The following is a 26,424-nucleotide window of genomic DNA, read 5'->3' on the forward strand; positions in this document are numbered from 1 at the left end:
TGTGCAGTTAAATAAAAGTCATGAGAGTAGTCCCTGATAGGTGTCCTTAGGTCTTCTGTGTTAGCCCTTGTTGTGTGTCTCCCTCCACAATGCTTTAAAACAAACTTCAATATGTTTTTAAGTATGGACTTTAAGTCAGGCCACAGATCCATCATTCACTTTAGTTGTCAAGATTTTTTATTACTGAGAGTGCATGATCTGCAGATGGACCATCTTGTGTATAGAGGTCTTAATCTCATCCTTCATAGTTTAAAAAACACATACACAAGTGGATTCATACAATACATACTGGTGTCAGGTTAGCTTTTTAAGTAAACCTCATAATATGCTATGAATGTCTTTTTTTTTTTTTTTTGAGGAATGCATGGTATTCCATTGTGGCTGATGATATTTTATTTAGCCACTTTCTTGTTTATGGGCTGTTTCCAGGTATTTGCTTTTATAGAGCTGCTGTGGTACACGTATCTGTGTACACTTTTGGATACAGTCCTGGAAATGGAATCACTGGGGCTGGGTATATGGGCAGTTTAAATTTTGATCAGCAATAACAAACTCCAAAAGTATGGTACTGATTTTCATTCTTACTATCAGTGTATAAGAATGTTTGTTTTGCTGCATTCTTAACCTAAGAATGATCTGTCTTTATGTTGTTGCTGGTCTGATAGGTTAAAAATATATTCATGTTAATTTGTATTGCTTTAATTATGAATGATGTTGGATTTCTTTCCATATTTTTATTGATCATTTGTATTTTTCCCCCAGCTTTATTAAGGCCATTTGTATTTTTCTGTGATTTATGTGTTTTTTCTCTTTACCTCTATTGGATTGTTACTCTTTTTCTCATTGATTTGTACAAGTTGTTTGCATATTAAGGCAATTAGCTTCTTATTAAATGCTTGCCTTTCTGAGACTTTGCCTTTTCATTTGGTTTAGAATGTTTTAAACTAGGTAGGGACACTTTTTGTGTGAATTATTATGAAGTTGAATCCAGCAATCTTTTCCTTTTTTATTTCTCCTTTTGGTTTCATGAGTAGAAATTCTTCTCCACCTAATTGTTATATAATTATTCACCTCAGTCATTTTTATGATTGCATAATTTACATATAAATCTTTTATATAATAAATGTATTTGGCAGTGTGGTTGGAGGTTGATATCTAATATGTTTTCTAGGTGATTAGTCAGTTTTCCCTCATTTGAGAAAGTTGTATTTCCCACTGATTTGATTTTGCTCTCTTTATCACGTATCAAATGCATAAAAAGATTTAGAGGTGGCCTAACACATGGTAACTACTAGTTTCATTCACCTATCTCTCATTTTAATTATTTGTGATTTGGTTAAGTCAGTTTTCAGTGTTTATGATGTTTTAACTATTTAAATGTTTATTGACCCTTGAGTGATTAGTGTACTTGAATTCATTTTCCTTTTCTGAGCAACCTTTTGCTGCCCCAGCTGTAATAACTGCCTTGATTTTTGGTTTATGGGGTGTGTACCTGCACACATATGCACACACACATTTGGGCTTATTTTTGCACTTTTTCTCCTGTTGTATTTGTATGTATGTCTGGTTTTCTATGGTTGAAGTAAGAGTTTTAATATTTACTGAAAAAGTGACTTTAAAGGGAAATATATTTTCTTATGATTTAATTTGTATCTATATATACATATGTATGTGTATATGTGTGTACATATTTATATGTATATGGTTTAAAGAGTAAAGTAGTAGTACTGCAGGCTTGTTGAAAGAACAAAGATTCTGGACTCCTTCCTTATATTACTTTCCAGAGGCAGTCTGTTTCAGTTCTTGCAATTGATTTTTGGGTTTATTATCTGTTGACTTTCCCACAGGGCAATGAGGATTTTGTTCTGGGTGAGCCAGTGTGGTGAAGAGCAAAGTTCAAAGCTTATGTTATTACTATTTGTGTGACCTTTGGCAAGTTATTTACCCTCTCTGTGCCTTGGTTTCCTCATACGTAAGGACAATATTAGTGTTTATCTGAGGATTAGATAAATTAATATATGTAAAGATTTAGAGCTATGTCTGGCACATGGTGATTTTTAGTTTTACTCACCCGTCTCCCATTCCCCCACTTTAATTATTTGTAATTTGGTTAAGGCAGTTTTCATTGTTTATATTGTTTTAACTATTTAAATGTTTAATGACACTTGAGCCATTAGTGTGCTTTGATTCATTTTCCTTTTCTGCACAATATTTTTCTGGTCCTAGTGTAATAATTATCTTGATTTTTGGTTTGCTCAGTCTCTTACATATTTTTTACTAACTTATCCTCACACTCCTTGCCAGTTACGAATCTCTTATAGGTGCAGACACGTTTGTTGTGCTGTCAATTTTAATCTTTGTGAAGAAGTCTCTTACAGCGTATTTGACTCTGGTCCGCACTGGTTGTGCTGTAGGTCTGAGGGCATACAGGGTTTCTTTCACACTGTTCCCCCTTTGTTGGAACCCCTGTTTCCTGGACCCCACTTTTAAAAACTTTCAGATAGTCCCAAGGAGACTTGGGACTAAAATTTGAGATTTTGTATTCTGAAGCTATATTTTATTCTAATGCTTAGTTGATATCCCAGGTTTGGCTAGGTAGAAATTTCAAGGTTGGAAATTTTTATTTTTTTCAGGATTTTTGAAGGCACTGCTTCTTTGTCTTCCCACCTCTCCCTGCCACTCCACCTCTTGGAAATATTGAAATGTAACACTGCTCTGATTCTTTGTTCTTTGAATAAATCCTGTCTTTTCCCTCTCTGGAAGCTTTTGGTAACTTCACTGTGTCCCCAATGTCCTTAAATTTGACAATAATGTATTTAAACATGTATTTTCATACACTGTGCTCAGCTTTGGGGAGTACTCTCAGTCTGGAAACTGTTCTCTTCTTGGGAAATTTCTTGAATTAATCTTTTGATTTCCTCCCTTTCACTGTCTCTGTTCTCTTTCCTTAGGTCTCCTATTTTTCAGATATTGCTCTGGTCCTCTTTCTTTGCTTTTTTTATCTTTTGACAGATTTTTTACTCAGTTTTCTGGGAGATCTCTCTAGTGTTCTCTTTGTTAAGTTACATTTCTGTTTGCTTGATTTGGTCTCTTCTCTTCCCTTCTCTTCTCTTCTCTTCTCTTCTCTTCTCTTCTCTTCTCTTCTCTTCTCTTCTCTTCTCTTCATTAGGTGCTTTACCTTAAATATCTGGTAATTCTTTGCTGCCAACTCCTATTTTAAGAGTAGAACACAAAAAGTGGATTGGAAGCTGTGGGCTTGACTGTAGGGTTTGTTAACTGAGGGTTTAACAGCCCCACCCATTTCCTCCAGGGTGGGGCAGTTACCAGGCGGTGCAGTGTTTAGACTATGTTAGGGTATCTGAGGTCTGACTGTTGGGTTTAGGCAAATGTATAACCTCTCCTATTTTTATCCATATATTCACCTTCACTTGAAGGGTGCCTGGTGTTGTTAATTCCTGAACCTTTTGGGAATCCTTATTTTAAGTTGGGTTATTTCTCTGCCTTTTCCCACTGCTAGCTGAGGAGGATTCAGCTTGCTCAGGATGGCTGTCATTTGTCAGTTGTCTTCTTTCCACAGCCCCAAATGTTGCTGCTTCACTTCCTCACTTTGTTCATGTGGGCTACTAGAGGCTGGGCAGTCCAAAACCAACGTGATAGCAGATTTGATGTCTGGCGAGTGCTCAGTTCCTGGTTCATAGGTGTAGCGTACTTCTCCTCTAACTCCACATGGTGGGAGGGTTGAGGGAGCTCTCAGGGGTGTCCTTTATGAGGACACTAATCCCATTCATGAGGGCTGCACCCTCATAACATAATCACCCCAAAGGCCTTGCCTCTTAATACCATCACATTGGGGGCTTAAGATTTCAATAAATTTTGAGGGGATAAACCCATGCATTCAGCTAATAGCACCATGTTAGGAGGACTTTGGGAGAGAGATGAGGCCAAAGATGCTTTGTTTCTTGTTTGTTATTAAAAGATTTTATTTATTTATTTCTTTTTAGAGAGGGGAAGGGAGGAAGAGAGAAAAATATCGATGTGTGGTTGCCTCTCACATCACCCCTCCCCCCCCCCCCACGGGTCGGGACCCGGCGCAACCCAGGCATATCCCTAGACTGGGACTCAAACTTGTAACACCCTGGTTCGAAGGCTGGCACTCAATCCGCAGAGCCACACCAGCCAGGGCCAAAGATGTCGTTTTTAATTGGAAGCTGAAAGCATTGCATTTGCATCTAAAATGTTTTATTGGACCTTTGTATCCTTATAACGATTTATGTAATTGTTTGGATATGATAAAAGATTTCAGTGTACCAGCTGAATTTTTTTTTACAGAGAGGAAAGGAGAGAGACAGACAGACATGACACAGAGACATCCATTTGTTGTTCTACTTAGTTATTGGTTGCTTCTTGTTTGTGCCCTGACTGGGGATTGAACCCACAACCTTGGTATCTAGGACAAGGCTCTAACCAGCTGAGCTACCTGGCTGGAACCAATTGAATAATTGATCAAGTTGTGGTAAGATTATATATAAATAGCATTTCTTTACCAAAATGGATCTGCTTTTACCTGAAGGGTAAAGAACAAATTCTAAATGGCTATCTCTGGCTGATGGAATTACTGTTGGTTTTTATTTTCTTTTTTATACTTTAATTCTTTTTCTTTTTTACTTTAATTTTTAAGTTTTCTATAATGAATATGGATTATTTGGTAATTAGAAAGTATAATACCTAAGTAGAGAAAATACTGTTAATCATATCTTTGGATGAAAATTGGGCCTAGGTGCTCACTCTTCTTTTATGTTATCATAAGCTATCAGAGTTGTGCTATGTCATTTATCCTTTTTAGGTAATCTGCAACTAGGAACACTAATTTTTTTGGGGGGGGCGTGTTTTGCAGAGTTCATTCTGATCTATCCTCCAACTTTTTATTTTGAAGAATTTCAAAACTATGCAAGAGTTGAAAGACTAGTACAATGAATACTTGTATAAGTGACATTTTATCACATTTGCTTTATTTTTAAAGCACCTTTATTGAATTATAATTTACATATCATAAATTAACCCATTTTAAAAGGATAATTAAATGATTTTTTAGTTTACATAGCTGAGCAACCATCACTACACTCCAGTCCTCTATCTTCATCACTCCAGTAAGATTTCTTCTGCCTGTTGATAGTTAATCCCCATTCTCACCCCCAACCTCAGATGAATAATTTTTTTCTTTCTCTAAATTATTTCATTTTCTCCACTTTTTATATCAGTGGAATCATATAAATTTGGCCTTTTGTGCCTGGCTTCTTTCATTTAGCATAATGTTTATGAGGATCATCTATGTTTTAGCACGTATCAGTATTTTGTTAATTTTTATTCTGAGTAGTATTCTATTGTATGGACATACTGCATTTTGTTTATCCATTTATCAGTTGATGGACATTTGGGGTATTTGTATTTTTTGGCTATTATGAATAAAAATGCTATGAACATTCTTTTGTGAGACTTTGTGTTGTGTGTTTTAATTCCTTTTGGGTAGATACCTAGGATTGGGTATTTTGCATAGTAAAGTTGTGTTTATTTTTTAAAGAAATTGCCAGACTGTTATCCAAAGTAACTACCATTTTACATTCCCACCAACAATGCATGAGAGTTCTCTCAATGGATTTAATACATTTCCCCCCCTGAACCACTTCAAATAAATCGTATGCACCAGGACATTCACCCCTGGGCCCTTAGGCAAAAGGCATCATCCTATATAACTGCAGTATCATTGTCACGCCTGAGGAATTTAGCATGTAAACAGTGGTATTGTCCAATATACAGTCCATATCTAGATTTCTTATTCCCCAAAATGCCCTTCATAACCTTCCCTCCCCCCAACCCAGCATCTTCTCAAGCATCTCATTTTATATTTGGTTGTCATGTCTCTTTAGCTGTCTTGAATCTAGAATAGTCCCCTCATCTTTGTCATTTAGTTGTTTTTTATGACATTGACATTTTTATTTATTTATTTTTAAAAAAAATATTGTGCTATTTTTATTTTTATTTATCTTTTTTAGATTTTTATTTATTTATTTTTAGAGAGGGAAGGGAGGGAGAAAGAGAGAGAAACATCAATGTGCGGTTGCTGGGGGCCGTGGCCTGCAACCCAGGCATGTGCCCCGACTGGGAATCGAACCTGGGACACTTTGGTTCGTAGCCTGTGCTCAATCCACTGAGCTACGCCAGCCAGGGCGACATTGACATTTTTAAAGAAGATTTTATTTGTTTACTTTTAGAGGGGAAGAGAGGAGAAAGAGAGGGAGAGAAACATCAGTGTGTGAGAAATACATCAGTAGGTTGCCTCTCGCATGCTCCCAACTGGGGACCTGGCCCACAACCCAGGCATGTGCCCTGACTGGGAATCAAACCCATGACCCTTTGACTCTCAAGCCAGTACCCAATCCATTGAGCTGCACCAGTCAGGGCTACACTGACTTTTTTTTGAGTCCAGGCCAGCTGTTCCCTAGAGATTCCTATATTGTTGATTAGTGTTATTGTTTTCTCACAATTATTTTCAGGTAAAAAAAAATTTTTTTTGCTGGAAATAATACATAGATGATTTTGTGTCTTTCATTGTATCACATTAGGAGGCCTATGCTAAACTAGAGTATTTGGTTAAGATAATGTGCCTGTTTTTCTCCTTGTAATTGATAAGTAATATTTAAGAGACTGCAGGGATATTTTTTCCCCCTAGCAGTGTTTCTTCCATATTTTTTTAGTACCCATTAACCATCCTTTCCTGAGTCATTTATTGCGTAAGTGGTTGCAAAAAGGTGATTTTCTAATTCTGTTGCTCCTTTTTTATTTATTAGTTGGCAGTCTCCTGTAAAGATTGCTAATTTTTTCAGTGGAACTTACCAAATTAGGGTTGTGAAGGGTTTAATGGTAAATGAAGTATGATTTTGGTTATTTTTTTCAGTAAATCTTAATATTGTAGACTCAGTGTATTTGCCTTACCCTCTGAAGACAGAGATCTTGAATTTGTGAAGCGTGAAATACAGAAACTCTTTTGCTGTGTGTCCATTATTTGGGATATTTGCTGCTTTTCTCTCTTTGAGAGACTACTCTTTTTTAGGAAGAATCTTTAAAAAGCTACAGATTTTATTTTTTCTCAGTTTTCATTGTAAACTAAATTAGATAGTTTTTTTCCCTCCATGTTTCTTTGGATGGTTTTGTGGGTGTTTTTGTTTGTTTGTTTGTTTGTTTTTGGTAATAATTTAACTGATGCTAACTATGCAGTGTCGTGCAAAGTAGCTATTTTTAAAAATCATATTCTTCTGTAATATATAAGAAATGTCATAGTTGGATGAGATATCTAAACCTGACTGCTTGTCACCTGTGTATCTGGTTATCCAGAACATGAAAACATTAACATAGTATATGATTGTTTGCAAGTATTAAAGGACTTTTAGAGGAAATCTTTAAATGCTGTCTTCCTTATTTTCTCAGTGATTATTTGCTCCTAAAATGGCAGCAGTCTCTGACGTATTCATACTGTCATTTATTAGTTTTTAAAGGAAAAAGTGACCTGGCCCTCCCAGGTTTGTGAGCTATCATAAAATCTGCCTTTATCATACTTTTTCTCCAAGTTAAGTCTAATTTAATTTAGTTCCCTCATTGTAAGTATGTAGCTTTTTAAAGGTACCTATCTGACATGTACCAGAGAGCAGCCAAATATAGCCACAGAGTATTTGGAGATGGGTTGGCTGCAGAATGAGTAGAGTTGGCATTAATGCCATGTGGCATTATTTGGTAGTGATGGTAACATATTTCTGGCTTTGCTCATTATATTAAGTAGAACTTAGCCAAGGTTTATTTACCTTTTTGTTCTGAGAATAAAGAATAAGATAGATAACATAGGGCCTTAGATTCTTTTAGATGTGTACCCTAATATGCCATTTTGGAGGTGAAGTATGCTGAGATACACTTTTGTATTATCTCCAGAGATGGTATTGTTCTTTAGGGGAGATGAAACTGAAGAGGTTTTGAAGCAGGCCCCTGTAGCACACCATCTGTAAATCTCAAAAGCAAGATATATTAGATAGGTGTGGAGCATTTTAATCAAATTTATGTGGGAAAGGTGTGTGGTATTTCTTTTTGAAGCCCATGCTTTGTTCTCTGTATGTATTGGCCAAAAATCTTGTTTAGTTTTTTTCTGTGTGATGGCTCTAGTAGTGTTTACTTGTCTTTAACTTCATTTGAAACAATTCTTTAGATTGAATTGTGACAGCTGTCATATCAGCATATATTTTTAAAAAGCTTATCAAAGTTGGTGAATTATTGTGTAACCATTTTAATATTGAAGACAAGAAAATATGCAACCATTTCAGCATATTATGCTTTATTATTTCAAGAAAGGTAAAAATGCAACTGAAACACACAATAAAAGGTTTGTGCAATTTATGGAGAAGGTGCTTTGACTGATCGAATGTGTCAAAAGTGGTTTGCAGAGTTTCTTAGTACTGTTGACATTTTGGCCAAATAATTCTTTTCTGTGGGGCTGTCTTATGCATTGGAAAATGTTTAGGAGCACCTCTGTCCTCTAGTCACTACAAGACAATAACAGGAGATAGCCAATATACTCAAAATATCCAAATCAACAAAGTTATTGGTGAAAATGAAAAAATGTGTCGTTTATGGGAAAAAAACGTAAGGGACTATTCTCCCAACCCAGTAGAAACAATAGCTAGATTTACGAATGGAGTGTTGTTCTATGAGGGGGACCCCAAAAACCTGGAATTATCGTCTGGAGGGCAGGCCCCCTGTAGTACAGGCTTCCCCCACTAGGGGAGTGTTCTAGGAACCCACCTGTACCAGTGGACCAGGTTGCGTTGTTGTGAGAGGCTGTGTTCGGCCTCCATAATATTTTTTGAAGACTCTCTCAACCTGTTTGCCCATTTCATGGTGGGTAATTTATGAGTATGCCTGCCCATACTGCTCTGAGTGTTCAGCAGTTTTGACCAGACAAAACAAAAAACAAAACAAAATGGCATGACCCCCTTGCCCCAGCCTCCCTATTCACCTGATCTTGTCCCAAGCAACTTTTTTTTAACCCCTCCCCCCCTTTTTTTTTTGTTTCTCTGGATGAAAAAAATCTTCCAAGGGAAACATTTCACTGATGTGGAAGAGGTGAAACAAAAAAACAGCAAAAGCTCTAAAAGGCATCAAAATTGAAGAGTTCAAAAACTGTTTTGAGCAGTGAAAAAAAGTCTTGATAGGTGTACTGCATTCAAGTGGAGAGTACTTTAACAGTGACTGCAATTTAAACATGTAAGAATAAATAGTTTGTATAAATAAATTCCAGAGTTTTTTGGGTCTCCCCCCTCATATAGCTTAGTTTGATCTTTTATAAAATCAAAAACAAGAATTTCCCTTTTCTAGTGGGGGGATAGCTTCCTGACTAGTCTGTCAGATAAGATCTATTTGACTACTGCTGGCGTATAGTAAGTTCCCTATTAGGTAAATACACTTTTGTAAACTATATTTAATTATAAATTTACTGGATAATCTCATAACTTTTACTTTAAGTTAGGTCCCAAAAAAGTTTCATGAAAAACTGTAAACCATAACATTTCGTTCAGGAAAACAGCTTTGTCTGAATCACATTTTCTCTTTGTTGTTCTGGGACTTTTTAGGTTATACATTTTTATGTCTCTTCTAGGCCAGTGTTCTAGTATTTTCGAAAATTTCAGTTAGCACTGAATCTAGTAATTTTCAGGAAGTATCCATGGCAGTCAAATTCAGGGGAGGGTGAGGAAGCAAGAAAAATGGGAGTTATTTCTAAACATTCATCTTTAATGGGTAGTTGAGTTCTTGAAAGCAGAATTATGATGGAGGTGACTCAGCAGAAAACATCACCTTTTTAGCCTGGCTGGTGTGGCTTAGTAGATTGAACTCGGGCTTGTGAACCAAAGAGTCACTGGTTTGATTCCCAGTCAGGGCACAGGTTTGGGTTGCAGACCAGGTCCCCAGTAGGGGGGGGCGTAGGAGAGGCAACCACACAGTGATGTTTCTCTCCCTCTTTCTCCCTCCCTTCCTGTCTCTCTAAAAATAAATAAGTCAAATCTTTAAAAAAAATTTTAAAAAAGAAAACAGCATCTTTTTAAATTGTAATCTTTCTTTAGTCTGTCTTTATATTCATAGTTTTTTATGATGTACGTTTTCAAATATACAGTAAAGTAGAAAGAATAATACAATGAATAGCCATTGTACTAGTTTTTTGCTATTGTGATAAATTCCACAAACATAATGGTTTAAAAAAATCTATTTTTTTTTCCAAAAAAAATTAAAAGAGTTTACATTTTTAGAGAGAGGGGAAGGGAGGGAGAAAGACAGGGGGAGAAACATTGACGTGCAAAGATGGCATCGATTGGTTGCCTCTGGCATACTCCCAACTGGAGACCCAGGCTGCAACCCAGGCATGTGCCCTGACTGGGAATTGAACCTGCAACCCTTCTGTTTGCAGGCCAGCACTCAGTCTACTGAGTCACACCAGCCAGGGCTCAATTTCTTATTTTACAGTTACAGAGTTTAGAAGTCCAAAATGGGTATCGCTGGGCTAACGTCAGACTGTTAAATTTCTGTGTTTTTGCTGGAGAATCCATTTCCTTGCCTTTCCCCTTTCTTCCAGGGACCACACGCATTCCCAGGCTTATGGCTTCATTTCTCCTCCAGAGCCAGCAGGCTGTGCAAGTCCTTCTCATTGCTGTCCCTCTGGTCCTCTTTTCTGGTTCTCTCTTACACTCTTACAGAAGTGATTACGTTGAGTTTACCTGGGTAATCCAGGATAATTTCCCTATTTTCAGGTCAGCTGATTAGCAACCCTCATTCCCCTTTGCCATGTGGCATAACATATTTACTTGTTATTTACATGTTAGGACATCATTGGGGTGATGACAGTGTTCTAAAATATCATAATGGTTTTACAGTTTTTTACTAAAATCATTGAATTGTACAGTTGAAATGGGTGGACTTTATGCTACATAAATTTTACTTCAGGGAATTATGTGTGTGTGTGTGAGAAAACCTCTAGATGTTCTTTCCTTTTAAGAGTAAGTCCAGATTTTTAAATGAAGCCAACAAGTACCTGAAAAGATGTTTAAGAACATTGGTAAATTCAAATCAAAACCAGCCCTGGCTGCTGTGGCTTAGTTGATTGGGCATGGTCCTACAAACTGAAAGGTCTCTGGTTCACTTACCAGTCAGGGCACATGCCTGGGTTGTGGGTTCAGTCCCCAGTCAGGGCGTGTGCCAGAAGCAACCAATTAATCATCCATCCATCGCTTTCTCTCTCCCTCTCTCTCCCTTTCTCCCCCCTCCTCCTCCCCTCTCCTTCTTTTCCTTTCTCTCCCTCTTTGTTCCCCTCTCCCCTGCCCCTCCCTTCCCCTCTCTCTAGAATCAATAAAAGAAAAAACATTTTAAAAAAACAGCTATCACTTCATTCACTGGAATGGCTATAATAAAAAGAAATAAAGAAATTAAGTATTGGTGAGGGTGTGGGGAAATGGGAACCATTTGTACATTGTTGGTAGAAATGTAAATAAAATGGTTCAGCCACTGAGGAAAACAGTTTGGTGGTTTTTAAAAAAAGTTAAACACAGAATTACTATATGACCTAACAGCTCTATTCCTACATATATGTCAAAGAAATACGCACGTATAGATTCCCACACTAATATGTATATGAATGTGTATAACAGCATTACTCATAGCACTCAAAAGACAGAAACACCCAGCCCTGGACAGGTAGCTCAATTGGTTGGAGTGTCATCCTATACACAAAAAGGTTGTGGCTTAGATTTCTGGTCGGGGCACTTAACTAGGTTGTGGGTTCGGTCCCAGGCTGGGGTGTGTACAGGACACAACCAACTGATCAGTGTTTCTCATATTGATATTTCTCTCTCTCCCTCCCTCCCTTTCTTCCCCCTTCCATTTCTCTCTAAAATCAATAAACATATCTTGTGTAAGGATTTAAAAAAAAAAAGATAAACACCCAAATGCCCATGGATAACACAAATAGTATGTACATGTAATAGAATATAATAGAATATTATTTAGTCTTAAAAAGGAAGGAAATATCGATATACACTACTCTTTGGGATGAATCTTGAAAATATTTTGGTAAGTGAAAGAAGCCAGACACAGAAGGGTGCATATTGTATGATTCCTTTTATATAAATTATCTAGAATAGGCAAGTTTATAGGGACATAAAGCAGATTAGTGTTTGCCAGGGGACGGGGGGAGGTAAAAGAAGGAGTGAGTACATAATGGGTATGCGGTGTTTTTAAGTAACTAGAGACGTGGTGTTTGCACAACATTGTGATGCACTAAATGCCACCAGATTACATATTTTAATGTTCATGTGTATTTTACCCCAGGTTTTGTTTTTTTTTAAGGAAAAATAGTTTGATCTTGACATATTAGCCAGAGGCACTTAGAAACTAAACTTCTACAAATGCCACTGTTGAAGGTCTGTGTCCTCAGAGCCTGCTTTTTAAAAATAAGACAATAAGCCAATTTTATTTTCTCAGAGGTGAAGAATACCCAACGTAACATGGCCCTAGGGTTGCCTAATTTCGTGGTTCAACTATAGCAGCAAGGACATGGCAATTATTTCCCTTTTCTGTTCTATCATCCTCATATATCAGCTTCATCATTAGGGGTCCTGGGATTCCAAATCGATCCCTTTATGTTCTCAAGATGGTTGTAGTAATTCTGTGCCTGAATTTTTGTGATACCCTCCAGTGGCAGTAAAAAGGATATCTTCTCTTTCTTCTGCCTTCTTTTTGCATTTATATTTTTATTATAAACTTTTCAAACCTGTAGAAAATTCAAAAGAATCATAGTGTGTATATACCCTATACATACCTCCTAGATTCAACGTGGTTAATATTTTTTTAAAAGATTTTTTATAGCCCTGGCTGGCGTAGCTCAGTGGATTGAGTGCAGGCTGGGAACCAAAGTGTCCCAGGTTCGATTCCCAGCCAGGGTACATTCCTGGGTTGCAGGCCATAACCCCCAGCAACCGCACATTGATGTCTCTCTCTCTCTCTCTCTCTCTCTCTCTCTCTCTCTCTCTCTCCCTCCCTAAAAAATAAATAAATAAATAAATAAATAAATAAATAAATCTAAAAAAAAAGTGTTTCTAAAAAAAAAAGATTTTTTATTTATTTATTTTTAGAGAGCAGAAAGGAAGAAGAAAGAGAGGATGAGAAACATCAATGTGTGCTTGCCTCTCACACGCGCCCTACTGGGGACCTGGTCCGCAACCCAGGCATTGTGCCCTGACTGGGAATCGAACTGGTGACCCTTTGGTTTGTAGGTCTGTGCTCAATCCACTGACCTCCACCATCAGGGCAATATTTTTGGTATAATTATTTTTTAATATATAAAATTTTTTGTCATTTGAAGTTTATGAATACCATGACTCTTCTTCATCCTTAAATATTTCAGCATGCTTCTTCTAAAATAACCAAATTTTGATGTTGGAAAGCCCTAGTAAGAACTGCCATCCTTTTGCTGATCCTTTTGCTGATCCTTTTTCTAGCAAGGTTTTCCAGTCGTTCAGACATAGGAAAGCCCTCCTGATTTCTTGTGAGGGAGCAGGGGATGAGTATTGCTTGAAGCCCAAAGCCGCTGTTGTTTGTGCTTCATTGGATTGGTTCATTATTTTGATTTCCCATTTTAATTTGTGTCCAAATAAGATGGATTGTTTTCTTTTTTTCATAAACAATTTGGATCATTTTGAATTTCTTATTAAGAGAATGGAAAGAGAAGGTATCTAATTTTATGTGTTTGAGAATCTGAGCTCATACTCAGTCTTCTCGCATTGCTTCTTTAATTTTGATTTCCTGATTTTAAGTGTTTTCTATCCCCATGTTTTTGGGTGATGTTCCTGACTGTATATTCAGTATATAGATGATTTTTTTATAAGACCAATAATCTGGTTTATGTATGTATACATAGTACAGAAATAAATACTCTGTGTTTGTGAACATATGCAAAGTTAGGTATTTGACCACTTTGAAGAATTCAGCTTAATGAGAAGGTTGCAACTAATTTGATCATGGAATTTATGATGGTAATTAATATGTTCTTAAGGAAATCAAATGGTCATTGTTATTACATAACTAGAAAATTCTGGGAAAGTTAAAAGCTTTATGCTTTTGAATAGATGTGGCTCTAAATTCTATTAATAGTTGATTCTATAATAAATTATCAATAATAGTAAATTTTACTAATAGGGGTGAGTTATTTACCTCTCAGTTCATTTGTGTCTTTATGAAATGAAGGTTGGATGCTATTGCTTCTGAGTTACAAAACTGCATTTCATCAGGGCTCACATATCAGCATCACCAAATTCTTCTGCTCTGAATCAGGTTAAGCTGATAATCAGTACAGTTGAAACTGTATTGTGCACCAAGCCCGTTTTTCACCTCAAGTGGGAAAAGTTGCCTTGAATTGATAGCCTTGGTGTGAGAGGCAGTTGGAGTTATCCTTGTTTGAGTGTTCCTGGTTTGCCTCTGTCTGCTAGCTATGAGCTTTGTAGAGGCAAGGTCTTTCCTTGTCTTGCTGTCTGTGCTATCCATAGGCCAAAGTCGAGTGCCCAGCACATGAATAAATGCTCATTCATGAAATATTTGTTGAATGGGTGAATGACAGCCTAGGGTACTTACACACACTGCCTGATTCAGTCTTCACAGCCTACCTTGTAATATACAATATAAGCCAACCTTATAATACAAAAAACTCAGTTTTGCAGAGAAGTAAACTGACATAGATGTTTAGCCATTTGTTCAAAGCCACACAGCCAGAGGTAGGAGCTGCCTCTTAAACAATGCCATATGAAATTTTACCAGTTTAACCATTTTTAAGTGTATAGTTCTGTGGGAGTGAGTATGTTCACACTGTTTTGCAGCCATCACCGTCATTCATCTTAGCGTGTGCCTTTTTCTCTATGGTTACACTGCCTCCCTTTGTTCTCCAGGGTGCTTTTAACCATCTAAAATCAGATTGAGAATTTTTTTTGAGCAAAAATACTGAAGGAACCTGGAAGGTTAAACATTCAGGCTGGTTGAATATTGAGTCAATGTTTTCCCTTTTGTATCTCCTCAGCCAGCTCTGTTCCATGCAGAATTTCTTATTGGCTAATAATAGGCAAGTGTGTTGTTTTGAATGGGAATACATGCTGTCATGTCTCCTTTTTCTTACACTGAATTGGAGCTTTTTGGTCTATTCCTGCTGTTTTTTGATCCAGAGAGGCAGTGATCCAAATGGTTCGAGTGCAGAGAATCCATGCACCTACATTTTGAGCTGTGTATCTGTCTGATGGGTTAAAAGAGCACTACTGGGCTAAAAGTCTACTCTCTGGAGGCCTTGAACTTGGGAAATGAATTTGCTTTGTCATCCTCCACTCCTGCTTCCTGCCAGGAGTCCAGTTCACTACTTTCAGTTTCACTTTGGACTTCAAAATTTTTCCTTCTCTTTCTCTGTCTAAATTACCAATATAATGTAGGTAAAAATAAGCAGAATTGTTGGCTTGGCTGTGGGATGAGTTGGAGCATGTGAAAAGATTTGATGAGGTGAATGAATCTGCCTATGTAGGGTAGTTGGATTTTTCCACTTGTCAGTGTTTCTACTGCAGTGGTCTCAAAGTCCTGTCTGATACCAAGCGGAGCCAAGAGGTGAAACATGACACAGACTGAGGATGAGAATTGGCAGTTGTCCTGAGTACACAGTTTCTTCCCTCCCAAGTGTATTTTATAGCCAAGTGAACAGAAACTTTTCAGCAGGCTACTTGCTGGAGATTTGCAGCAGAAAAATGATCTTCATGTAAAGCTGGACACATAACTGCTATAAAAAGTTTTCAGAAGAACAAAATGCAAACTAGGCTTATTTTTCTGTCCTTCATTTTATCCTCGATCCCCAAGTGTAATGCTGATTCCGCATGTATTCCTAAACCTGTTTGTGGGAGTGAGGGGTTGGGCCTCCCCAAGTTTGACCAGTCATATATTCTTCACTTTGGATCATAACCAGCTGGATCAGGAAGTTGCTAGGAAGACTCAAGTACCAGCCTTCCTATTGAATAGTCAAGCAAATGGGCACAGTTTGGCCACTGGCTCAGCTCTTCTCCATGTAAAATTTATCTAGCACATCAAGGATAGGCACGAAGCTGGTGGTGGTGTAATTCCAGTCATTATTGACTAATATAATAGGCCACCATTGCATGAGGCTTGACTTGAGGTAACTGCTCTAAATATAGTCAGTCTTTCTGGCAGTTGCAAACACCTGGAGGAGCAGGCGGGCCTCCCAGCAGAAAAGGTACTTGCTGTTAATAGCTTGTCTGTTGAATAATTGTGTACTGTCAGAGCTTATTTCATGCTATGTTTATGCGTAATTAAAAACAATTCATTGGCCCTGGCCGGTGTGGCTTGGTTGGTTCCAGCAACGTCCTGTAAACTGAAAGGTTCCAGGCTTGACCTTGGTCACCATAGATATGGGAGGCAGCCAGTCTGTGTTTCTCTCTCACATTGATGTCTGTCTGCCTCTCTCTAAAAACAATGAAAAAGTCCTCTGGTGAAGGGGAATAAACAGTTTACTGGATCCATTGACTTATGGGTAGGATATGCTTACAGAAAATGCAATTTATGATGTTAGCCTACTGTGGGGACTGGGGATGATGTTGCTAGCTTGAATAAGACTGTAAGAGAAGCATTTAATGTAGTTACCAACAATTTCTTTGATCTCTGTAATGAACATAGTGTACTTAAACCCCTTAGTGGCCTTTTGTTTCTGGCACTGACACAACGAATTGTCAGTCATGCTATTGTGTTCAGTTAGGGACCCTGGTTTGTGTGCTTGCTAGATCCTTCTGGCCTAAGGGGGTTTATGAGTAATTTAAAAGAACACCAACTTTTACAAACTGATGCTTCCAAAAAAGAAACTACAAATGTCTTATAAACATGTAAAAGATACTTACTATCTCTCATAAAAAAAGAAAATCATTTTAAGACCTCACTGAGATCTTACTTTTCATCTTCAGATTGACAAAAATCTAAAACATTGGAGAAACACTGTTGAGCAAGTAGGGGAATAAACACTGAATACATTCTTGATGGGAGCATTAAGTGTACAACTTTTTAAAAAATAAATTTTATTGATTATACTATTACAGTTTTCCCAATTTTCCCCCTTTGTCCCCTCCACCAGGTACTACCTATTCCCTCTGGCAATCCTCCCCGCCTTAGTTCATGTTCATGGGTCATTCATATAAGTTCTTTGGATACTCCCTTTCCTATACTATTCTTAACATCCCCCTGTCTATTCTATACCTACCAGTTTTTACTTCTTTTTTTAAATTTATTTTTTTAATTATATTTTATTGATTATGCTATTATAGTTGTCCTGATTTTTCCCCTTTTGACCCCTTCCACCCATAACCCCCACTACAATCAGGCAATCCCCCAACCATTGTTCATATCCATGGGTCATGCGTATAAGTTCTTTGGAAACTTTCTTCCCTCTACTATACTTTACATCCCCATGGCTATTCTGTAATTCCCGATTTGTACTTCTTAATCCCCTCACCTCTTCTCCCATTCTTACCCTCTCCCTTCTCATTTGGCAACCTCCAGTAACTGACTTCTTATCTCTTGCTTTTAAGAGTCTGTCTTTCTCCCGGCTGGTGTAGCTCAGTGGATTGAGCTCGGGCTGCGTACCAAAGTGTCGCAGGTTCGATTCCCAGTCAGGGCACATGCCTGGGTTGCAGGCTATAACCCCCAGCAACCACACATTGATGTTTCTCTCTCTCTATCTCCCACCCTTCCGTTTCTAAAAAATAAATAAATAAAATCTTTAAAAAAAAAGAGTCTGTCTTTTTTTAAAATATATTTTATCGATTATGCTATTACAGTTGTCCCATTTCCCCCCTTCACTCCCCTCCACCCTGCACACCCTCTCCCACCCACTCCCCCCCTTTAGTTCATGTCCATGTGTCATATTTATAAGTTCTTCAGCTTCTACTTTTCCTCATACTATTCTTAACCTCCCCCTGTCTATTTCCTACCTACCATCTATGCTACTTATTCTCTGCACCTTTTCCCCCTTTCTCCTCCTCCCACTCCCCTGTTGATAACCCTTCATGTGATCTCCATTTCTGTAGTTCTGTTCCTGTTCTAGTTGTTTGCTTAGTTTCTTTTGGTTCTGCTTTAGGTGTGGTTGTTAATAATTGTGAGTTTGCTGTCTTTTTACTATACATGTTTTTTTTTTAATCTTCTTTTCTTAGATAAGTCCCTTTAACATTTCATAAAATAAGGGCTTGGTGACGATGAACTCCTTTAACTTGACCTTATCTGAGAAGCACTTTATCTGCCCTTCCATTCTAAATGAAAGCTTTGCTGGATAGAGTAGTCTGGGATATAGGTCCTTGTCTTTCATGCCTTGGAATACTTCTTTCCAGCCCCTTCTTGCCTGCAAGGTCTCTTTTGAGAAACAGCTGACAGTCTGATGGGAACTCCTTTGTAGGTGACTGTCCCCTTATCTCTTGCTGCTTCTAGGATTCTCTCCTTCATTTTCACCTTGGCTAATGTAATTATGATGTGCCTTGGTGTGTCCATCCTTGGGTCCAACTTCTTTGGGACTCTCTGAGCTTCCTGGAGTTCCTGGAAGTCTATTTCCTTTGCCAGACTGGTGAAGTTCTCCTTTATTATTTGTTCAAATGTGTTTTCAATCTGTTGTTCTACCTCTTCCCCTTCTGGTACCCCTATAATTCGGATGTTGGAACGTTTAAAGATGTCCTGGAGGTTCCTAAGCTTCTCCTCATTTTTTTGAATTCTTATTTCTCCATTCTTTCCAGTTTGCTTGTTTCTTTCTTCCTTCTGGTCCTACTGTTTTGAGTCCCAGTTTCCTTCCCATCACTATTGGTTCCCTGCACATTTCCCTTCATTTCTTTTGTGGTAACCTGCACTTGTTCATCTAATTTGCGACCAAAATCAACCAATTCTGTGAGCTTCCTGATCACCAGTGTTTTGAACTGTGCATCTGATAGGTTAGTTATCTCTTGGTTGCTCAAAAGGATGAGTTTTAGGGCACTGATTTATTCTTCTGTTTGAGCCATCCCCCTCTCTCTCTCTCTTTTTTTTATTTTGGTCTGGTTACTCCTGCTATGGTGAGGGGTGGAGCCTTAGGTGTTCACCAGGGCTTGGCACCCCAGTCGCTAGATTGTGACATTGTATATGAGGGCAGGGTCGAGAGGGAACAATGGCAGTAGCTCTGTTCTCCGTAGGACCTCAGTCCCTTCCCTGGGATCCTTGGTTGCACACTCTGCCCTGCTCCACAATCTCCACCTCACTGGGTCTTCCAGCTGCCGCTTGTGTACTCAGGGTCCACCTGCTGCGATCTTGCGCGCCCCAGATGCCTTACGTGCTCCCGGTTGCCTTATGTGCCCAATTCTCCCTGTTCTCTGGCCGAGACCCACGCCTGGCTGCTCGTCTCCACCCCTTCTACCGGTCTGGATGAACAGGTCTACTTCAACTTCTTGGCTGTCCGACTTCCATTCAGATAAATTCTCTGTCAGTTCTGGGTGTTATTCTGCCTCTAAATTGTTGTTGTTCCAATCTTGGTTGTGTGTGGAGGTACGGTGCGTCCACCTATGCCTCCATCTTGCAGGAAGTCAGAGTTTTTATCTTTAACCTTTGGCCTTTTAATAACGATGTGTCTTGGAGTGGGCCTCTTTGCATCCATCATAATTGGGATTCTCTGCACTTCCTAGATTTGTATGTTATTTCCTTCACCAAATTAGGGAAGTGTTCTTTCACCTTTTTTTTTTTTTCAGATAGATTTCCAATTTCTTGCTCTTTCTCTTTTTTTTACGATACCCCTATGAGGTGAATGTTGGACCTCTTAAAATTGTCTGAGAGGCTATTTATACTATCCTCATTTTATTTTTTGGATTCTTTTTTCTTCTTGTTGTTTTGTGTGGTTGTTTTTCTTTTGCTTCCTTATGTTCCAAATCATTGATTTGTAGCGTGGCCTATAGTAGACAAGTGCACCAGTAAATTGGGTGTGGCAGAGCCTGAGGTAGTTTCCGGGGGTAACCCAAGTGAACCAGGTTGTTGCAGTCTCTGATACGGTGTTGCCACTTTGTGGCTGTGTGTGGGGACGGGCTCAGAACAGGGACAGTGCCACTGCTGGGCTTCTGGTGTTTTGTCTGGGAGAAAGCTGTCCCTGGTACTCATCCTGATGCCAGGCACTTCAGTTTTTCCCCACATGCCACTGGTGCCCTTCCAGCTGCTCTCCTGGTGCTGAAGCCTAGAGGGAGTGAGTCTGCATAAGTTCTAAGTCTGTTTGTGCCCTTTAAGGGAAGACTACTGAGAAACCTGTAGTTTCTTCCATTAGCCAACCCCCCCCCCACACACACACACACTGATTTTCACAGCCAGAAGTTATGGGGACTTATCCTCCTAGCACTGGAACTGTGGGCTGAGTGGTCTGGTCTGAGGCTGGGATCCCTCCCTCCCGAGGAGTCCCTCCCTCCTGAGGTGTCCCTCCGATTTTTATCTACCACACGTGGATGTGGAACCGTCCGTTTTGCATTTCCGAGTGTCTCTGCATCTCTGCCCCTCCTACGTGTTTGGATTAATGTGACTTCTTTAATTCCTTGGTTGTTGGACTCTTGTATAGCTCCATTTTTCTGAATATTGTGAGTGATTCTTATTTTGTAGTCTAGCTGTAATTTTTGCTATGGTTGTGCGAGGTGGTGAGCCATGCTTACTTATGCCTCCATCTTGACCAGAAGTCTCCTAAGTATACAACTTTTATTGAAGGAAGTTTATATATATATAGAAACCATAAGTATATACCCTGTGACCTAGTGGTATGACTTACAGGGATTTCTCTTATAGATGCACTTAACTGTGTGCATAAGCTTATTTATGGAAGAATTAAAGCTTGGAAACAAACTCAGAAGTGGTCTAGTTACATAAATAATTATGTATCTATATAATGGATACAGATCTAAAAACCAGTGAGGATACTCATTATGCACTGACATAAAAATGTCCTCATGACAGGACTGAAAGAATAAAGCAAAAGGCAGTGAATATACTACCAATTGTGTAAAAGGGGCAAAATGAGACTATATATTACTTGTTTGTATGTGCATAAGAAAGTTATGCAAAGGTGTTTAAGAAAGTTATATGAACAATTACGTGTGTGTATAGGAAAGGAGACAAGGTGGGTATTTTTCACTATATGAAATTTTTAAACTATGCATATATTGCTTTTTTACAAAATTAGAATGTTTTGAATTTCTGTCATAGCTGCAGAGGAACTCTCTTAATTGACTTGCTAGACTCATACTTGCTCTCCTTTTGGATAAGAGGGAAATTTCTTCATGTTTTAGCCAACAGTGCTGTTTGTTGCTTTTTATGTGGGTACTTTTGGTGAAAATGGTGCACTGGTTGTTGGTCCTGGTGTTTTTCCTGTTGTTCCTCAGCCAAAATCACTGGCTCTGAAGATTTACATACCAAGAGCCTTAGGTTCTTTTACAAACCCTAAGAAACTGGCCTTTTCCTTTTTTTTTTTTTTTTGGACAGTTAGGATGGACAGAACTGAAGTCTTTTACCTTTTCTCTTTGTAGGAACCTACAAGCAGCAATTGGCGCCTATTATGACTTCGAGAGCCCAAACATCAGTATGCCTTCTATGTCTTTTGTTGAAGATGTCACCATAGGAGAAGGGGAGTCAATACCTCCTGATACTCAGTTTATAAAAACATGGCGGATCCAGAATTCTGGTAAATATGTAGTGGGCAGTTCTCCTTATCCAGTTTTCTTTTTCTTAGTAATTTTAGAAGTGTGATTGTGTAACTCTTGGGATTTTTCTTACACATGATGTAGCATTTCTTATACTCGTATCATGACCAAACATCAACAAAATATCCCTTACCCCATATTAGGAAGAAAAATTTAGGTCTTGATGGCATCTGAACACAGTTCAATATTCATTCGATACCAGGAACTCGGCCTGTGTGTGGTAGTTGTACTCCAAGCCTTTAATTCTGCTCTAGTTCGTTTGCCAGTTATTTCCATCAGACTAGTGGAGGAACAGCCGTGAATAGAACAAGTTAGCTAAAATAAGAGCTGTGAGCTAATTTTTTTACAACCACAGGATGATTCTGTCTGAAATTTCATTGAAATATTGAGACGTTAATACACTTTGAAAAATAGGGTGAGAACTGGGGATTTGCTTATAATGGGAAAGTTGGAACAATTGAGAAATTGTTTTTTTAAAGCATTGTTTTTGGTATATTGCTGACTTTAAGAAAAATTAAAATTAATCTAACCATAGTTCTTTGAAAATGGTGTTTGAGTATGTGTCTGGTAACTGTTAACTATTACCTTTTAATTGTTAAATTTTTTTCTAATGACTTTATATTTGAGTGGGTTTAGTATTCTTTGTCCCATCCAATAAAAATTTATGCTGACTGGGTGAGGATGCTTTAACATCCTTGTTTTTGAGACAGAAATTCTGAGAGAAAAGTAGGCAAAAGGATATCTAGCTGAAAATTGGGAATTGTGGAGGTACCCTCACTAGCAAGTAATCTGATAATGAGGTGTAAAATTCTGTGGGTTCAAGCTCTATAGAAGTAAATTTTTATTGACTATTTACTTTTCTTTATATTTCTTTTATGATGGGGAAAGGCTGGCTAAGCTAGACTTTTATAAAAGAACTAATATATCAAATTATTATTCTTAGATTTTTCTGGCTTATTTAGAAGTAATTCTCCCTTGGATAAAGGTTCAGTGAGTTGTGGAGCAAACACACATCATTTAGCCTGATCTAGTGTTATAGATGGCTGTGGACATCTGTGGCTCCATAAAATTTTTATTAGCCTCTTCTCCCGTTTGTTTATAACAGTGTGTCACATTGTTACTTTGAGAGGCATATGGTAGTATGGGAAAATAGCCATATTTTTTAATTTTTCTTGAAATTCTTGTTTGAAGTTTGATTATCTTTACTTTGCCTGATTTCTTTCTTAGCTTTCTTAATAACTGCCTACTTTAAAAAATATGAAAACAATGTCTTTAATTCAGCCTCTATTTATGTATTTCTCCCTTAAACCTGCTGTTATTATTAAACCTGCTATTACTGATCAAAAAAAACAAAACATTTTTGAGCCATGGCTGGTGTGGCTCAGTGGATTGAGTGCCAGCCTGTGAACCCAAGGGTCGCCTCTTTGAGCCCCCCAGTCAGGGCACATGCCTCGGTTGTGGACCAGGTCCCCATTTGGGGGCATGTGAGAGGCAGCCTACTGATACATCTCTCACACATTGGTGTTTCTCTTCCTCTTTTCCCCTCTCTCTAAAAGTAAATATATAAAATTGTATAAAAAATTTTTTAAATGCTTTTGAAACTTATACATGAAATTTTTAAGTGTGTCATTTATTTAGAAAGTGTGAAATATTCAAAAGTTTTATTTAGCTTTTAAAAAATTTATCTAAGATCTTGTTATTTATAGTGAAAGTGGTCTGGACTTCCATGAGGTCATTATAGTGCTTTTAAATATTATAAGTTATTAGAGTAATGTTTAAATATTTTAAATACCATCTTGTTGCAGAATAACTGTTTTATATTTTAGAAAACCTCTTGATATATTGGCTCATTCACTAGACAGTTATGGGGGTTAATGAGGAGAGGGGGTGTTAAAGGGAGGATTAACATAAAATGGCTAGGCTGTAAAATCAGAACCTCACAGAGCCTGCCTTTCCCTTTGATGTGGAGAAAATCTGTATTGGTGTGCCTGGGTGCCTTTTCCTCCTGTTTTTACATACTAACTTTAGTTTAAAACAGCCTGTGGGGCTGCAGCCTTTTTTCCTGTAAACAGCATTTTTTGTTCCTGAACGCCTCTTAGTTGGGCCACAAATGCTAGAGATTTACCTTTCAACATACTTTGAACAAATAGATTTTTTATTCTTCTGGAATTTGTTCAACCAGTTGTAAAGTAGTTTTCTATCTGTACACTAAATGTTCTCCATCTGATTAAGGAGAACCTGGCCTCCAATAACTGAGTGATGGGTATGTTATTAGAGAGAGGAAAAGTGTGCATTGCACTGTTCTTTGGAGCCATCCTAATCTGGAACTAGAGTAGAAACACAGAAGTAGGGCAGACCTTTGCTATTTCTTCTCTGGCTCTCTTACTCTCATTCATAATCTTCCCTAAGAGGTAGTGCTCACTGAAAGAGTTTCATAAATAATTTTCTTGATCCTCTCTGCTGTCATGTTTCAGGCATGTCAGGTATTCAAATATACAGCAGATGAGATTAATAGAAACTGCACATAGCTGTCCCAACAGCTTCCCCAAAGAAGATAAATGCCACACATTGTTTAAAATTAAACTACTAATACTGTCTAAATCCTTAGATTTAGACCACAGAAAAACAGAAGTGAGACATCTAATGACATAGGTGTAGGATCCTATGGTTTAAACTTTTGTCACTGTTTAAGAGTTAGAATTGTGGGAAATTTGAGCAGGAAAGTTTACATTGGAGTTTAAGGTAAAAATTTGAAACTATCCCTCTGAAGATGAGAGTAGGCAATACTCTTTACTAACTGTACAGCTGCTTCTGAATTGTTACAGCCATGCTGTGTTGTCCAAGTGGAGTGAATGTTAAGCTGAGCATGAATGATAACTCTGGTGTTTCTCTGACTTTGGTGAAGTAGTTTTTTTTTTTTAAAGATTTATTTGTTTGTTTGTTTGTTTATTTTTAGACAGAGGGAAAAGGAGGGAGAAAGTGCATGAGAAACATCAGTGTGTGGTTGCCTCTTACATGCCCCCAACTGGGGACCTGGCCTGCAACCCAGTCGTGTGCCCTGACTGGGAATCAAACCAACGACCCTTTGGTTCGCAGGCCAGTGCTCAATTTGCAGGGCTGGTGAAGTAGTTGTGATTGTCATGTGAGAGTGGTTTGAGAGGCATCTTTATTTTTTGAACTACATAGAAGTCATATAAAACAAGAGTTGGAGAAGAACTTGAGAAGGAATAGCTATTTCTCCATCTTTCTTTTGGCTCCTTAAAATTGTAAATTTTCTTCCTTTCTCTTGAGCATGATTATAGAGATCATTCTGCTCTATTCATTCAACAAATTCTATGTTCTAGTCATTTCATCAGGTACAGGGAGGTAATGGTGACAAAATCAATGAAGGTCTCTGTTTTTATGCCACTTAATTTGAAATGCAGTCTCCCAACTTTTGGGATTAAAAGAATAGGGGATCTTCACTGAGGTGTGTTGTCTTCTGCGTTCTTCTTTGGATGCCCCTTACTGTCTCCAAGCTATTTTTGTACTCACATACATAGTAAGTCTCAGGCTTTCTGGAACTGCTGGACTTTTATTTCATTTTTGCCATGCCCTTTATCATCTCAAAATTGCAAAATTGGGGGTGGGGTTGTTTTTACTTTTTTTTTTTTTAAATAAAATTATGTTCCATGACAACTGGAGAAACACAGCCTTAATCATATGCATGCCTGTGACAATTTTGGAAAATCATAAAATACAGATTAGTCTTTTCATATATATATTCATCCCCCATTAAGCCAGTTTGTAACAGACTTAATTTGAAGCCTGTTGTGTTGTACTTATCAAATCTTGGTTTTAGGTGCACTTAGTCAGGTGGAATCAGTATCTTTGACTCTTTCAGAGTCACCTGACCTGACAGTTCGGGCTGTAAGAACTGTATGTCATAGTGAATTATTGGCACCTCTCAGAAGACGGATCATGGTTCTTCAGTTCATAGTAAATTAACACTTCAGAGGTGATGGTGTGTGCTCTTCCAGTTTTTTCAAGAGGCTCTCTCTAAGTACCACATCAATAGGGTATGTAGCATACTAAAATGATCAGGACTGTAGCTGCATAATTTAACATGAAGCATATAATGTTTTACCAGCTAATTCACTTCTCCCTGGAATAGAGCAGTGCTCCCTCTTTGCATGCCCGAGAGATCTGACCCTCTCAGCTGCTTATGGAGAGCCAAGTATTTCCCACACCTAGACAGTCATGGTTTACCTTATCTTCTTACAAGTTCATTCATTCAACAAATTTTATTATGTTCAAGTCATTTTATCAGGTACAGGGAGAAAATGGCAACAAAATCAATGTTTTTATATCACTTACTTTGAAATGCAATCTCCAAACTTTATAGGGGTTTTCATATGAACAGATACTGTCTTGTTACAGGTAGGTGTGTGTGTGTCTGTATTTTAGAAAATAATTGTGAATTCAGCCCTACAACAAGGTTTAATTTTCTTCTTGGATCTTGGTCTTTAAAAAGACCAACATTTTCCAAGATGCTTTATGTCAGCTGCTACTACTCTTGGTATAAGACAGATATGCTTTT

At 38.0% G+C, this 26,424-nt stretch overlaps 1 protein-coding gene across 1 annotated transcript in view; it reads left to right on the forward strand.

Annotated features, from left to right (window-relative positions):
- Positions 1-26,424, forward strand: part of ILRUN (inflammation and lipid regulator with UBA-like and NBR1-like domains) — a 106,757-nt gene that overhangs the window by 19,375 nt on the left and 60,958 nt on the right. Inside the window, exon 2 of the mRNA XM_045835018.1 lies at positions 21,672-21,826. Coding sequence (XP_045690974.1) covers positions 21,672-21,826 — 155 coding nt within the window. The remainder of the gene's footprint in view (positions 1-21,671; positions 21,827-26,424) is intronic.

The sequence above is a fragment of the Phyllostomus hastatus genome, unplaced genomic scaffold, assembly GCF_019186645.2.
Source record: "Phyllostomus hastatus isolate PE091 unplaced genomic scaffold, TTU_PhHast_1.1 phas_contig_1048, whole genome shotgun sequence".
NCBI lineage: Eukaryota > Metazoa > Chordata > Mammalia > Chiroptera > Phyllostomidae > Phyllostomus > Phyllostomus hastatus.